The sequence below is a fragment of the Rhagoletis zephyria genome, unplaced genomic scaffold (genome assembly GCF_001687245.7).
Source record: "Rhagoletis zephyria isolate East Lansing unplaced genomic scaffold, Rhagoletis_zephyria_1.1 Rzeph_scaffold_00166, whole genome shotgun sequence".
NCBI lineage: Eukaryota > Metazoa > Arthropoda > Insecta > Diptera > Tephritidae > Rhagoletis > Rhagoletis zephyria.
The window spans coordinates 64,852-81,955 of NW_016157250.1; the positions used below are offsets into that span (position 1 = coordinate 64,852).

At 34.6% G+C, this 17,104-nt stretch overlaps 1 protein-coding gene across 2 annotated transcripts in view; it reads left to right on the top strand.

Annotated features, from left to right (window-relative positions):
* TkR86C (Tachykinin-like receptor at 86C) overlaps positions 1 to 17,104 on the top strand; it is a 380,372-nt gene that overhangs the window by 51,066 nt on the left and 312,202 nt on the right. For both annotated transcript variants that reach the window (XM_017606798.1, XM_017606791.1), the window contains one exon: positions 1,871 to 2,016. In XM_017606798.1, coding sequence (XP_017462287.1) covers positions 1,871 to 2,016 — 146 coding nt within the window. The remainder of the gene's footprint in view (positions 1 to 1,870; positions 2,017 to 17,104) is intronic.

Below are 17,104 nucleotides of genomic sequence, written 5' to 3' on the forward strand. Positions count from 1 at the left end.
TTCCGCGTATTAATTTAATTAAAACTTTTTTAACAGGTGACAACTCTTCCAAAAAATTAGCCTATTTTCCACTGTAGGTCATAAGCTATCTGCTTGCAAAATTTCATGCAAATCCGTTCAGACTTTTCCGCGTATTAATTTAATTAAACTTTTTTAGCAGGTGGTAACTCTTAAAAAGAGTAGCCTATTTTTCAACCTAGCTCATAAGCTATCTGTGTGAAAACTTCCATGCAAATCAGTTCACTCGTTTCCGCGTATTAATTAAATTAAACATTTCTAACAGGTGGCAACTCTTAAAAAAAGTAGACTACTTTCTAACCTAGGTCATAATATATTTATGTGCAAAATTTCATGCAAATCCGTTTAGTCGTGACCGCGTATTAATGGTGGCAATTCTTCCAAAAAATTTGCCTACTTTTTACTGTAGGTCATAAGCTATCTGCTTGCGAAATTTCATGCAAATCCATTCAGTCGCTTCCGCGTATTAATTTAATGAAACTTTTTTAACAGGTGGCAACTCTTAAGAAAAGTAGCCTATTTTCCACTGTAGATCATAAGCTATCTGTGTGCAAATTTTCATGTAAATCTATTCAGTCGTTCCCGCATATTAAATAAATTAAACTTTTTTAATAGGTGGCAACTCTAAAAAAATAGCCTATTAACCAATCAGGCCCATAAGCTATCCGCGTACAAAATTTCATGCAAATCCGTTCAGTCGTTTCCGCGTGATGATTTCCCAAACATCCAAACATACAAACTTTCACATTTATAATATTAGTAAGATTACATTTCACATTTCTTTACATATTCTCCTGTAGGTAGTCCCATATTCGAACTCCGTCAGACATAACTTCAAAATGATAATATGAAATTTCGACTTCCCTTTTATTTGTACTCAATTCGAAAAAGTATTTGCGAAGTGCAGGATATTTAAATAGAAACGCGTTCAAAGAAAACAATCTCGAGCTTTACTCCTGCATTACTTGTCCACTTGATTCAAGTTAGCTTTTTTAGCTAACCACAAGTTATATATTTTATAGAAATCCCGCATAAAAGCTAACTACAAGTAGGTTATTTTTTATCAATTGATAATTTTTTTCTGCAGGGAAGTACTAGACTGTCTCGCTTTGATTTCGGAATGCCTACCCATTGAGAAGTTAGCTTACTGCCAATATAGAAGTATTACATATATGATCCAAACATTGTGTTGGTACGTTTTGGAAATCAGCCATGCTTTGTATTTTGGCGTTTTGGAATGCACCCAATCTCTTAAAAAGAGATAAGATCATTACGCAATTTTGGAAAATGTGCGGGACACTGCCCACTTATGACTAAATAAGTTTATCTCAGTAGTATAACAGAACGTATTATTGAAATCGTTTGAAATAGGGGAAAACCCGCCCCTGTTTTTCGGAAAGGTGAAGAACTAAATTTAATAACTCCGCCGGGTATTTTATGTTCGGCTTCGGACAACAAATTTTGACAGAAACAATATTTTTGTTGGTTTTTCATCACTCCTCATCCTCTGCTAATTAGTATATAATGAGTATGTATAATTTTAAAAAAGCCTTATGCCTACTGTACTATCGCACACATTCTTCAAAATTGGGTTACCCAAAATTTGTGATTTTCGATATTATTCTCTAAAAATGTTCTTCCATAAAAAACTGGTGCAATACGATGTTGTCATTTCTGCAAAAAGCCTTCCTGAGCCTAGAAATTTTGTTTGCACTTTTGGCAGACGAGAAATTTTGAGTTTATACACTTTTGAAGAACGCGTGCGATATGTATGTATGTATTTATATGAAACATTAAATAGAGCAAGTTTTATAAAAGTATTGAAATATATCTCATTGACTTTCTTCCCCAGGGACTTCTTAACCGAATGTTTATTTCCGTCACCGACGCGACCGTATGAATTGCCATGGGAACAAAAAACAATTTGGGCCATTATTTTCGGGGTCATGCTGTTTGTGGCAATCGCTGGAAATTGTATTGTGCTATGGATTGTTGCTGGTAAGACTATAGACCCGTCTACCTACAGCTTTCGCTTCTATTGGATTCAAGTTTTCTCAAGTGGGCCACCCAAAGTGGACTTTAAATTTTTTATATTTCAGTCACCGATATTGAAAGTTAACAAGTTAACAATATTGACACCAAAGATTTTGCGCTAATTTTATTTGTTTTTACGAGTTATTCGCAAACAAAATTTTATGCAGGCTTTTAAACTTTTTGCAATATTTCAGCAACCATTCATTCGAATCTTATGATTTTTTGACAGCAATTAGAGAACTTATTGGGCAACAAAATAAAATGGTCAGTTTGTAAAATTTCGATTCTTGTTTTATAAAAGTTTTGATTTTTTTTAATCAATTGAATTTTTTTACCAACTTCTCATACACCTAGGAAAAAAATTCAAAAAACATTAATTGCGCTAAACATTTAATTTTACTTTCATGAAAAAAAATGTCTGTACCTTCGATTGACTTAAAGTTTTTTACTAAAAAATGAACAACCTTTAAAACAGTGCTGCTCAAAATTTTTATATTGAAGTGAAATCACAATACATCTACAAAATGTATGTATACACTGAGATTTTTCTTTTTTGTAATTTAAATAAAGCTAAAAAGTACAAGTTTATTTTTATTGTACGATTAGTGAATGAAAATTGTTAGCGATTGGAGTCTTTACATACATATTTGTGAAAAATACAGTTAAGAAATGATAGCGATCATTGGGATACTATTGCTTCAATGGTGCTATCATTTATTAACGCTTTAAAATGGGACTTTTATATGCGAGTAGTATCCCAATGATCGCTATCATTTCTTAACTGTATTTTTCACAAATATGTATGTAAAGATCCAATCGCTAACAATTTTCATTCACTAATCGTACAATAAAAATAAACTTGTAATTTTTGCTTCAAGCAATATGCAATAAAATTTAAGGAGGGCACCTTAAATCAAAGGTGGACAGGAGATAAGAGTTTCTCCAAGATTAATTTATAATTTTATTATATTTTTTTGCGCGAAGTTTGCCAGACATTTGTTGGCATTTTGCATCAAAATCGCGAAATTTATTTTTTCTACAATCCGACGTTGGAGGAATATCTGCAATCCTGTCAATTTTACGCGGTGTGATGCTCCCAGGGATCTGCATTGAATTCAGATTGGAAATCGATCATTTTCTATATCCCCTTTGAAAACTTCCAAAAAGTTTTGATGGCAAGTTGCAAAATGGCGTTGTAAGTAATATTTCGTCATTCGTTTAATAATTACATAGCACAACATACACTAGGTACGCTTTGCAAAAAAGATCTCGCGCTTCCAGACTTTAATGAACGCCATGTGTTGTTTTTCAAAATATTTCGTTTTCACTTTCAGTAAATACGAATATTAAACCAATTTATAATACAAATTTTTTTCAGTGCTGACATATTTTTTATTATTTTTTCATTCTATAATTGTTTGTGTAAATTTGTACATTTTACTGGAGTTCCTTAGCTTCATATGCGAGGGCGTTTGCTTTGCCCTTCCATATGAAACTCATGCACTTTCATATGAATTGTGTTTATATGTCAGGGCATACAGGAGGGCGATACATTTCTTTTTTATATTTAAAGAGTAAATTTGTATATGTGCCTATACTTCAGGGAAAAACAAAAACAAATGTGCAATGTACAAGTGCTTATGGAGTGAGATCATATCTCAACAAACAACACCAGAATATAAAATTCAACATGGAAATGGAAGACGAAAGAAAGATTACTTATCAGAAACCAACAGCCACAGACACAATTATACACAATAGCTCAAACCACCCACAGCAACACAAAAATTCAGCATTTAGACAACTAATAACGAGGCTTGAAAGGATCCCTCTAACAGAAGAAGACTACAAGAAGGAACTGGATACAATATACGCCATTGCGGAAAATAACGGATATAGGAGAGGCCTGGTGGAAAAGTTAAGAAAGGACACAAAATAGAAAAAGACTAGCAAAGAGGAAAACAATAAAAAAAACATGGGCAGTTCTAACTTACACAGGAAAGACATCTTACAAACTTGCCAAATTATTTCGTAGTACGACATTCAGACATCATTTAAAACAAGGAATACAGTGGGAACTATATTGAAAGAGAAAATTAGCGAGGAAGACCCGCTAGATAAACAGGGTGTTTACAAGTTAACCTGCGAGTGCCGACACAGTTACATAGGACAAACAGGGCGAAATATAAGAACAAGGTATCGCGAACACATAAGGGATTATAATAAGAAAAAACGAAAACCAGAGGCTGCAACAGAATCGAACTTCGCGAATCACATGATCAAAAATAAATGCACACCAATGAAGATTGGACAAACAACAGAACTTCTCCGTGTACAACATAAAGGACAAAGATTGAATATATTAGAAAATATGGAAATATATAAACAGAAGAACTTCAAAGGACAAATAATAAATGAGCAAATAAATACTGTATCGGACGTACTGTTTGAACCTCTAAAACTACTGTACGAGGTGAAAAATGACAACAACAAAATATTAAGGACAGACATGGAAGGGAATACACCAACTGCAAAAACAAAGAGGGTAAAAATCACGGACTTCTACCTGCCATCAAAAACGAGCCAAAACAATTAATCTACGTATTGAGCACCGCAAACACTGCAAAACTAAAAAGACGTACCTAACAAAAGAAAGAGGAAGTTTACAAGGAGTATAAATACGAGCAACCAACAAAAATTATGCAGAACGAAAAATGACACTGAAGATGGCACAACGCCGAAACCGGTTTGTCTCCAAACCAAATTTGACAAGGGATGATGGAAATTCGTTCCAAAAAAAACAAATTAACTACGTATAACAATTCATTTTACTGTACAGAGTTACACAGATGTTTGTCTCCCCAGCAAACAACACGATTACCACAGAAACGAAAGTGGAAACGAGCTAGGCGATGGCAATCGCTTACCCTTTCGCTTCAGAAGGCATTATTTTAACATGGGCATGTCGTTGGCCGTAAGCCCTTACCCGCAGCATTAAAAGAATCCAGAGAAGCGAACAAGGAATGCCTTGCAGAGAAACTAATGTAGAATGCCTAGATAAGTGAATACTTATTTATATTAAATTGAAAACAGAAAATACAGATTGTCTTTAAAGATTTAAATTTTTATAAATCAGTTTTTATACATACATATGTATGTATTTAGGTATTTAGATTTTACTTAAAAATGGGGATATACATACGTGCATATTTAATTAAGGTTAAAATTGTATTTCCCCACTCTTGTACTTCACTTCATTGACTGACTTCAACTTCGCTGCAAATTGAACAAAGCAAAACATGATTTTTATGCGAGACAAATTTCCACAGAAAGTAACGGTGGAAAAATAATTTTTGGATATTCATTCTATTTTTCAGCTGACTACGATGCAGCATTCTACTTTGCATTCCTCGAAGTGAAGCAAAGAAGCGAAATAAAAAATTGTGTAAGACATTCTACTTTGCATTCACTTAAATGAAGCAAAGAAGCGAAACAAATAAAATATTGTAGGACATTCTACTTTGCATTCCCCGAAGTGAAGCAAAGAAGCGAATTTTAAAAAAATATTATAGGACATTCTACTTTGCATTCCCCGAAATGAAATAAAGAACCGAAATAAATAAAATATTGTAGGACATTCTATTTGCATTACCAGCAATGCCTAAAAGAAGCGAAAAAATTCGAAGGCATTATAATGCTATGCCTTCTAGAACATGTTACCACTAAAAGCGATTACCGATTTTTTTGCTGGGTCTTTACACATACATATTATTATTATTATTACGTCGGGATACACGCGCTGCGACCTATGAAGATCTATTGTGCTTAACCCTAATTGTAATCACTCCAACCTTATTCTCTTTAAGAAGTTAGGCCCTTTGGAGGGCGCCATGTTTAAAATTTTAGATGAAGAGGACAATCGTACCCCAAAGTGCATCAGTCTGCATTTTATGATAAGTGGGCTCCACGCTTTGCGAGACAGTCAGCTTTCGTTGCCTTCAAACCCTTCATGTCCCCGAACCCACCACAGTGTTAAGTTATTGTGAGCTGCCAAGTCGTTCAAAAAAGTTTTACAGCTTTCCACAAGCGTGCCATTTTAAAGGCGTCTAAGGCCTTTAACCTGCCTGACTATCCGACATAATATTTAATTTGGCCCCATTTTTCCTTCTACACAGACTTCGATTACCAAGACTTTCGCCTGGAATATAGTTGGGTATGTGTAAAGTGGCAGACTTTCTGGAATTTTGGTCCAAATACGCCTGTCCAAGTGCTCTTGTCGTCCATCTTTGATCCGTCGGTATACCATGCTTGGGACCTTTCGTCAATCATAGTTATAATCACTTCACAGCAGCCCCTTTCACGAGTTCTAACCTTGTGGGGTTTGTAGAAGGATAGCTCGGGATTATCCAGGAATGGCTTTAGAACCTCCAACTTGCTGATCATATTGGGCAGTCTTGGGCGCTCTAGAAGGCCTCTTTTTCAAACAGAATAGACGAAGGAGGAACACCTGCAAAGACACCAAGGGCATCCTTTGGGCAGGTGCCCATAGCTCCTGTAATGGCCACGCGGACTAGTCGGTGTAGTTTGCTAAAGGTGGAGCCCGGAAAATATGAATGACTGAATAGTATTTATTATTTTTGTGAAGACAAACCCTACTTCGAGAATGCGCAATTTCTCTAAGAATTAAAATTTATAGATGCGTATAAATTTTCTCAATGCTGATTCTGAATGAAGAAAACTTATAGAGATCTAAAAGCGTAAATTTGTAGAAGATTTGTTCTAATCATGTAATACAAAAAAGAAAACTGGATAAAAAAGAGTCCTATAAAAATGTGTCTACACGCAGAGCCTTATAAACCTATTTTATAATATACGTTCTTTATTAAGAGCATTATAAAACCCTTATAAGAGTACAGTCAACAAGTAGAGTCTTACAAAACCTTTACAAAACCGATTGGTCTTCACACATAGACAAGAAATCTATAACGGTAAGAATGGCTCTAACAGTGGTTATGGGCCCAGAGTGCCTAATTTGAATTCGCGACAATGACGAGATCACTAGCTAATATTGAAAACCTGAACTCGGAGAATTACGCGACGTGGTCTATCCAAGTAAAACGTTTATTGATTGCCCTAGATTTGTGGCACGTGGTCGTGGATACTGTTCCCGAGGAACCGGTAGCTAAATTGGCGTGGACTACTGCCGATCAAAATGCTTTCGCTACGCTAACTTTATGTGTAAAGACAAGAGTTCTTATCACAATATAACCAGTAAACAACCTTCGGTGAATTTGGCGACTGCCTTCCCCAGGGATGAATATGCTAGGGATGAAATTATTGGTACACACGCCTTCCAAGCACGCAGGGTTGCTTTTAAGAAGCAAAAATAATTAACTCCAAATAGTTTCAAAAAGTATAGTGCAAAACGAGATTTATTGAATAATTCCACATTAAATGGTATACATAAATGACTCATTTTCTAAACGATTTAAATAAAACGCATTTTATAACCTTTTTTGTGCAAACGGCATTTGCGAATTGATAGAAAAGTACTTCGGATTGTAAATTTTTGTTAACTATGAGGTGAATGAAAATTTTCAACCCGGCCTGATGACTTTGAAGAATTTTTTTGTTCTAATTTTATTACTAAGGCGTCTAATAAATGCATGGCTTTTAGTTCTAGAAGAATAAAAGTCAGTAAAGACAAGTATTTTTTGTATAATTTCTGATTTTAATTGCTCAACTTTTGCACCAGAGCAACTGTCAAATATTTCCAGCAGTAAAAAGTTACGAATTGGCACGGCAGAAATGTAAAATTTTCTCGCCATAATAAAAAGTTTTTTTCAACATGGAACTTTTCTACTAATTGACATGAAATTAGTATCTCAACGTTCGGAGCGCTGCCACTGAGGGCCTTTGCCAACTAATAAAAAAGAGAAAACTTGGAAAGACCAAACAAAAATTTTGAGATTTCTCGTTGTGAATACGAATGCCATAGTTTTTACCTAGCTCGTGGGACTACGCAAAATTTTTACAGCTTGTAAATATGTATACACATAAAGTTGTTGGCGGTTATAAACAGTCAAAATCAAAATGGAGAAAAGAACAAAAAGCGTACGTTAGTTGTCAGTTATGAAGTAAATCCAATTTATTTGCGAATATTTGTTTATTCTATTTATTGAAAGGCAACCATGCGGAAAAGCTTGTGTTAATTATATTGATAAAAGAACCTTTCAACTCGCACGTTGTCTAAACTCAAGTAACATAAAATTCACAAAAGAATACTTTGAGGGTGAGCTCACTGAAAAACAAAAAAATTTCAGGTAAAAGTGTCACCGTTTTTAAAATATTTACATTTTTTCGAATTAAAAAAAATCGTGCTTTTCATGTGTTTTCTTTAACTGCAACTACAAACCGGACAATACTTAGTAAAGTTTTTATGTAAAATACTTCCAGATAGTTGCCTCTCCGTACTCAAATGCAATGTACTTAAAATATATTAAGGAACCATCATAAAATTAGGACTATTTATGGATTTTTAACTTTTTGATATTTTCTTCCCCAACTTTGACTATCTGGGGTGAAAAAAAATGTACTGAGCTATAACTTTACATTACATAAAAAATTGCTCATTTAATAAAGATTTCAGAAAGGTGCCACACTTACTGTTTTGAATAGAAAAAAAAGTTATAGCCGCTTTTGTGCGTAAAGGACTGAGACTGAATTTGTTCTTGTTACCGTCAAATGACATGCTAAATAGTACAAAGGTACATAATTACTTGCTTCTGATATTATTTTATGTTACCGTAATTCGGACTAGAGTCTATAACAAGGGCTATATCTATCAATATTTTGTGTGAAGGGTGGGTTCACGTGAAATAAGATATACATGAGTTGTTTGAAGAAAAATTTATTCATTTATTGATAAAATATGCTCAAATTGGCGACCTTCTACTCTAATACAAGCTCGGCACCTTTTAAGAAAAGACGCTTTTAGAGATCTTAAACTCAATTGGGCTATCTCAGCAGCAGCTCCATTTATTTGTTCCCGCAAATGCTCTTCGTTTTGAATTGTTTTTGAATAAATTTTGTCCTTAAGACAGCCCCAGTAGAAAAAATCTAATGGATTCAGGTCTGGCGATCGAGCGGGCCACGTGATTGGCCCGTATCGTCCAATCCATCGGCGAGGATAAGTTTCGTCTAAATGAGCTCTTACTTCACGCCCGTAGTGAGCAGGGCACCCGTCATTTTGCAGCAATAGTCTTCGCCGCAGGTTTAAGGGTACATCTTCCAAAAGAGTTGGAAGCCGTTCCTGAAGGAACTCTAAATAACTGTGAGAGTTGAGCGTTGGCGGCAGTTCCACAGGTCCCAATATCTGACAATTAAAAATACCGCACCATAAATTTATTTTGTACCGGTACTGCGAACGATCTTCTCTCATTTCGTGAGGATTGTCTATCTGCCAACTGTGAAGGTTATGTAAATTAAAATAACTATCACGTTTGCATGATGATTCATCGCTCCAAATTATTTTATTACAAAAGTTGGGGTCTGATTCATGCATTCGCAACATTTCACGGCAAAATCTAACCCTCGACAGGTAATCTCTTTCCTGTAGAGCCTGAACACGTTGAATGTGGTAGGGATGAAATCGATGGTCTTTTAAAGCTTTGTGAACTGTAGCTTTTGGTATTCCCGTCCGTCTTTCCATCATTCTCACTGAAGTCGACGGACCTAGTTCCACTTCCTCTAACACAGCTTCAACATCTACCGTTGCAGGACGTCCTGTTTCGCCGCCACGCCTTCCAGGTATGCGACCTTAAAAAAGTGAAAAATTATAGTTAACAAGCAAGCAAACAAGAAAGGTGTAAAAATCACTTACCTTCATATATTTCTCTATGGGTCCGGGCGAATACTTCACGACCCGGATGTCGACGATTGGGGTATCGCTCTGCATAGAGTCTTTGAGCAGCTCTGGCATTACAGCAAGCTTCACCGTAAATTAGGTGAATATCCGCATATTCATGCGACGTATACTGCGTGTTCTCTGTCATAGTATTAATAACACAATGTTCGAAGGGTCCAATTTCACAAAATCCACTTTCACTAATTCCGGTAAGTAACATAAAATAATGTCAGGAGCAGGTAATAATGTACCTTTGTACTATTTAGCATGTCATTTGACGGTAACAAGAGCAAATTCAATTTAAATCTATTAAATACATTCTAGCGTGTCTCAGTCCTTTACCCACAAAAGCGGCTATAACTTTTTTTTTTTCTATTCAAAACAGTAAGTGTGGCACCTTTCTGAAATCTTTATTAAATGAGCAATTTTTTTATGTAATGTAAAGTTATAGCTCAGTACATTTTTTTTTCACCCGAGATAGTCAAAGTTGGGGAAGAAAATATCAAAAAGTTAAAAATCCAGAAATAGTCCTAATTTTATGATGGTTCCTTAATATATTTTAACTACATTGCATTTGAGTATGGAGAGGCAACTATCTGGAAGTATTTTACATAAACAATTTACTAAGTATTGCCCGGTTTGTAGTTGCAGTTAAAGAAAACACATGAAAAGGCACGATTTTTTTTAAATTCGAAAAAAATGTAAATATTTCAAAAACGGTGACACTTTTACTTGAAAATTTTTTGCTTATCAGTGAGCCCACCCTCCCACCTACCTTCCCCTAAAGTTTGGCACGTTACTTCTGGGACACCCTGTATAATATTGCTGCAACTATATCAGTGCTCAATATTTTTTAAACTACTAAATATACGTTCTACTGAAGCATTAGCTATGTTAGAAATGTAGATAAAATATTTTTTTTTGAATAGGGAAACTTTAATGAACCTGAAGAATATTTTAATTCAAAAACTTTTCCCTATAATTTTCTAGATCTAGTGAAGAATCAATGTGAATATCCTTATGATCGAACAATGCGTGTTCTCTCCGTTCGTTACCGAGATTTTGCAAGTTCAAAATAATGTCAAAATATTAGCGATAACATTTTGAATATTTAGCAGCAAGTGCAGATGTGCTTGACAAACCAAGCGAAATAATCCTTTGTTTAAAGGTATGAAATAATGTTGTGTATGGGGGTGTTTGAAGGTTTGACGAGCCGTTTGAGGGAAATGTGAACAAAACTCTTAATTTTTTGATTTTCTGGACGCCATGCTGACGTTTGATCAAACCCCTTAAGTTGTGTATGATAAAATCGCCGCATTCGCAACGGAATTTTTACCGAATGAGGACGCAAGAGAAAAATCGAAGAAAACCAAACCCTTTTACATTGTGAACCGGAAGAAAACCAAAACTTTTTGCTTGAACGAGTCATGTTTGCATAGTTTATGACGAGATGGGAAAAGTAGGTTTGAAGAGTGTTTGACAAGCTGCTTGTGTTGTGTATTTCGCTCTTTATAAAACTTCAGAAAGCTTTTTGTTCAAAAATTTTAAGAGCGACTTAAGAACTCTGTTGTGTAAAACATGGTTGCATTTGTTATCTGCAAATATATTGAGAGAAAATTCCTCAAAATAAAAATCCTTTAAAAATACTCAAGCGCACCCAAAATTCCTCACGTTTTGAGGAATTACGCACAAAGTGGCAACACTGGGCGGCCGTCTGAAGTGTCAGCGCACTAACTCAGCACAATAGCGCAGTATACTGATTTGAAAATGGCGCCATCTGAGTGTAGTCACAGGACGATGGAGTCATCTCTATTATTTCTTTAATTTTCGTCGCTGAAAAACGCTTGCACCGCCCACCGAATTTAATTGAATAAATGTAGTAAATGCCACGAAAATCTCGTCATTCTTAGGTGAAAGCTTTAAGTTAGCCAAGAGGAGTTTCTCTGACATTCTTAAGGCGAATTGTTTGTGTCTCATGTGTTTCTTGGTGTTAATGATTAAATAATAAAAATTTATTGGAATTATTTCAAGTATTTTTCTAGTACTACTATTATCTTTCAAAACGCACTTTCGAAACGTCTTTTCCATGTATGCACACAGAATTGATCTTATTAAACTGTTATTGTATACAAAGGTACATATGTATGTGCGTAAGGTATATTATTTTTTCATAAAAGCCTAGCTCATTATATATCCACATTTCAAACTTTGTGCAAAAATTATAAAAAATCTGCAAAGTTTCAGCTAGATTTTCAAGTTTTTATTCAGATTTTTTTGAATTTTTTTTAGTATGCAGTTTGATAGCCCTTTAAGTTGCAGGTTTTTGCAAGTTTTAAGTTTCTAAAGAATCGCGTTGATTTTTAATAATTTTTTTTTTCTTGTAGACATTTGGTTAGGTGGTCGGTTGTCGAAAATGCGAAATTACGTTTTGCTAAGCAGGAACATAGTGCTTTTGCAAACGTGTGTGTTTCAATAGATCAGCTCTTCCTTATTTGGCTTTTAAGATGCAATTGCAAACATTGTAATAAGCCTTGTAACCTCAAGTGTTTACACAACCAGCCTTTGAACCCGGGATCCTTAGTCCAATAATCAAATCAAAAATGCGCGTGCGCTTGGGTTTCATCATATTTAAGTCATATGTGTCCGAAGAATGAATATCTTTTGAGGCACCTGCTGCAAAGATTTATTAAGAAAATAATTCAAAATCAGTTCTACTTACAATATTTAGTAAAAATTTGCCGAAAGTGTGAACGTAAGTACTTACTCCACAAGCAAATAGTACGCTATACATTGAATATATTGTGCATAGAGAAAAATCACTTGGAAGTTAAAAAACGTTATTTTTTACACAAAATACGTCCAAACGTCAACAGGATACAAACAACGTCTTTTTAACGTCATTCGGACGTTTTTTGTATCCTGTTGACGTTTGGACGTTTTTGTGTAAAAAATTACGTTTTTTAACTTCCCAGTAATTTTTCTTTGTTACTAAATCCTGTAAGTAGAACTGATTTTGAATTATTTTCTTAATAAATCTTTACAATCTTTGTGTTTTGCTGCAGCTACTTCAAAAGATATTTATTTTTTAGACACATATGACTTAAATATGATACAAACCAAGCCTACGCGCATTTTTTGGATTCTTGGACTAAGGATCCCGTGTTCAAAAGCTGGTTGTGTAAACACTTGAGGTTACGCGGCTTGTTGTAATGTTTGCAATTGCATATTAAAAGCCAAATCAGGAAGAGCCGCTCTATGGCAACACGCACGCTCACAAAAGCATCAAAAAAGCTGCGCAGCTTAAATCGTCAGAAAAATGTAGGCAACTTTTTTAAGACTTTATTGAAAATGTAATGAACGCAAAAAACGCTAAGAGCATAATTAGAGCATAATTTACCATTTTCGACAACCGAGCACCTAACCAAATGTCTAAAAGAAAAAAAAAAATTTTTAAATCAACGAGATTATTTAGCCCCTTTAAACTTGCACGATATTGCCCTGAAATTTAATGGGCTATCAAACTGCTTACTCAAAAAATTCAAAAAATCTGAATAAAATGCTGAAAATCTAGCCGAAAATTTCCAGATTTTTTATAATTTTTGCACAAACTTTGAAATGTGGATTTATATTTTGTTTGTCAAATAATGAGCTTGGCTTTTATGAAAAAATAATAAACATGAAATAAACAAAAGAGAGACAGCCAAAATCGATTAAAATGTGGATGCCTTAATCAGCTGATCACAAGTGTATGTATAAAATGATTTTTATATTAACGATCTCAAACCAGTTTACAATGAATTTTAAATGTGTTCTGTCGATATGACATTTTAATATACCTTACGTACATAAGTACCTTTGTATGCAATAAAAGTTTAATAAGAACAATTTATTAAAAAAAAGACGTTATTGGGTAGGAAATGACGTTTTTTCAGACCAAGAGGGACGTTTTCTCATGCTGAAGGCCTGGCAACACTGAGTGGGGCGTCCTCCCACATGTGCAGAAGAGCAGATTGGTTTGACTCTCTTAAAAAGCAATGACAAAAGATCATTTTAGCTTCCGGGGAATACGTGTTTGCCGAAGATGTGGGCACAGTGAATGTAAAGTCTGCGTTCCGAAGTGCCTCTCTATTAAATGTGCTCTTCTTTCCAAATTTACACTCAAACTTTATTTCAATTGGAAAAATAACTGAAGCTGGAAATAATGTAGAATTTTTTAAAGGAAAAGCAGTTGTTAAAAATAAGAGAAGTAAAACTATATTTTGTGCGGTTTTTGAATGTGGTGTATTTTCAGTTTGTTTTAAACCGACTGCGGTAAATGAAAAGGTGCACGGGTTGATTGACGAGGAAAATACTCGGAAATGGCATCAAAGGCTACGCCATCTAAACACAGATGATTTAAGAAAACTTTCGAACAAAAATATGGCTCATGGACTTAGTTTGAACGTATAAAATAAAATTGACTGTTTTACTTGTGCTACTTGCAAAATTAAAAATAAAGCGTATGACAGCTATTTAAATGTAGCTTCGAAAGATGTGCTTGACCTGGCTCATAGTGTATACCCAGGTATTGTCTTCCAAGAGAATGCATGTTCCGATTTGCCTTATTTGAAAAAGATCATTGTTGCCGACAATAAAATGGTTACTGCTATGTACACATATTTCTTTTTAACAAACCTTCTTGTAGTGTAGTGTAGTTTAATTTGCAAAAGCCAACAAAAAACATTTCCTTAGTAAATACATTCAAGATTTGTATGGCTCACTTCACTTCAAACGTTTTTTCTTTTGTTTTGAAAAATTATAAAAATTAAATTGAGCGATAACCAAAGCAAAGCCAAATAAAAGTAAAATAATCAACATTCTCTCTGTGAAGACAATACCTGTAATTATTGTACCATGGTGAAATAAGTATAAGGTGATGTCACTTACATAACCTCACTTTTTCTGCATGCCATGCGGCCATGCATTTTGGGGTAGTAGAAAAAAGGGTAAAAGATTAGGATTATTTTTACTACTTTTTAGTACTATTTCCAATACCTACATATATCAGTGGACCCTACACCAGTTAAATGAACCTTGCATCAATAAAATAATTTTTCTGTGAACCAGNTTCTTTTGGTGGTTTCGGAATTTGTCACGTCATTAGCGTTTTTCGATTTCAGTTTTTGAAACTTTTAATGCTTTCTTCTGTGACTGGTTAGATATACGTCAGTGCACTTGCACAATATTCCAGGGACCGAAAATAACAGTTATTTTTTCCGAGTTAAATTTGGCATAATATTTTTTATTCCGAAATAAACGTCCTATCCGGATAATAAAGAAACCGCTTATCCAAATTAAGCAAATTTGGTATCATATGAAAGAGGACTGAAATAGCTTTTAAACAGAAATAATGAATGAAGGTTACCGATTATATTTATAATTTTTTGTATAACTTAATACTAAAGAAATTCATTTAAATACATACCTGACACAATGTTTGTTCTATGGTAATTATTTAACATTTTTTATTGAAATATTTTTCAATGTGTGGCTTTCCTCTTTTAGACATTTCAGTTTTAAAGCTATTTAAATCCTCTTTCATTGGACTTGTTTATTTTGCATACGCGGTTTGTTTATTACCCGGAAAGTACTTTTATTTCGGAATAAAAAATATTTGGCCAAGTTTAACTCGTAAAAAAATAACTGTTATTTTCGGTCCATTCAATATTCGCATTCGCAAAAGATCCGCATTGGTTTTTGCGACTGCGAAGGTCGGAAAATTGGAAAAAATTAAAGTTGGTTTTTTTGTATGGAATTCCTTCGGAATGGTATTCGAATGGAAAAATAGAAAATTTTAAATGGAAAACTCGGAAAAATCCGGAAGAACGCGAAAAATTTGAATTTTTTTCGACGAAAGCTTGGAAAATTTTGGATAATTGTGAAATCCATTGGGAGCTTGAATCAATTGGGAACAATTTTCTCCTATGTTTCATAACCGATTCGAATGCGTGCTGCTGTTTTGGAAAGGTGTTTAGAACAAGGAGTGGTCAAAATTTTAATTTTTCCGATAGGTGGCACAGGGGTCGAGCTACGCAAAAAAAAATGCCAGGGTCCAATCTATTCGAATAAGTCTTATTTATGGCCCGATTTGTTTGAAATTCGATACCCGTATTATAGATATGCGTAGAATAGAATCGAGTCATTGCTTTACAGTTCGAAATGTGTTTGAAGGCGGCGCAAACATGCGGGTATTGGCTATTTAACAATACTTATTACACAGGCCAACAAAAATGGGGGAAAAATTGATGCAGCAAATGTTAACGCTATTTTTGCCGAATTTTAGTGTGCTGATTACGAATCCGTAAGCATAAAGTTTCCATCAGCTCCAGATTAAAAAAAAAAAAACCTGGTCAAAGTGTCAAAAAAGCGCGTCTTTTCCATATTTGAGCAGCTCTAGCAAAGAACCACCCTTTGGTAGAACCTTCCACTTAGGTTTTGATTAAAGCTAAAAACCTCGAATACTATCCTTGCAAGTTCCCGCACCTTTGCTTGATGGTCACTTATAGTAATTTGTTGAACAGGAATAACTCATTTTGGAAGTTTGAGTTTCTACCGCAATTAAGCAAAAGGTTAAATTANAAAAAAAAAAAACCTGGTCAAAGTGTCAAAAAAGCGCGTCTTTTCCATATTTGAGCAGCTCTAGCAAAGAACCACCCTTTGGTAGAACCTTCCACTTAGGCTTTGATTAAAGCTACTATCCTTGCAAGTTCCCGCACCTTTGCTTGATGGTCACTTATAGTAATTTGTTGAACAGGAATAACTCATTTTGGAAGTTTGAGTTTCTACCGCAATTAAGCAAAAGGTTAAATTAAAGCTAGAACTACAGACTACCATCCCTGAAAGTACTATTCCTGCACCTTGCCCGCATGGTCACCTATACTCATTTACTTTTTATCAAAATGGAGTAAAAATCAGTGTTAGCTGTTCAATAAATGACTATAGGTAACCTTAGGGTCAAGGTGCAGGAATGGTATTTTCAAGGATTGAAATCAGAAGTCCAAGCCTAAATTTAAGCCTAAGTGGAAGGTTCTATCACCTTTTGTTTCATTGCTAGAGCTTCTCAAATATTGCAAAAAACGCGATTTTTGCCACATTCACCACATTTTT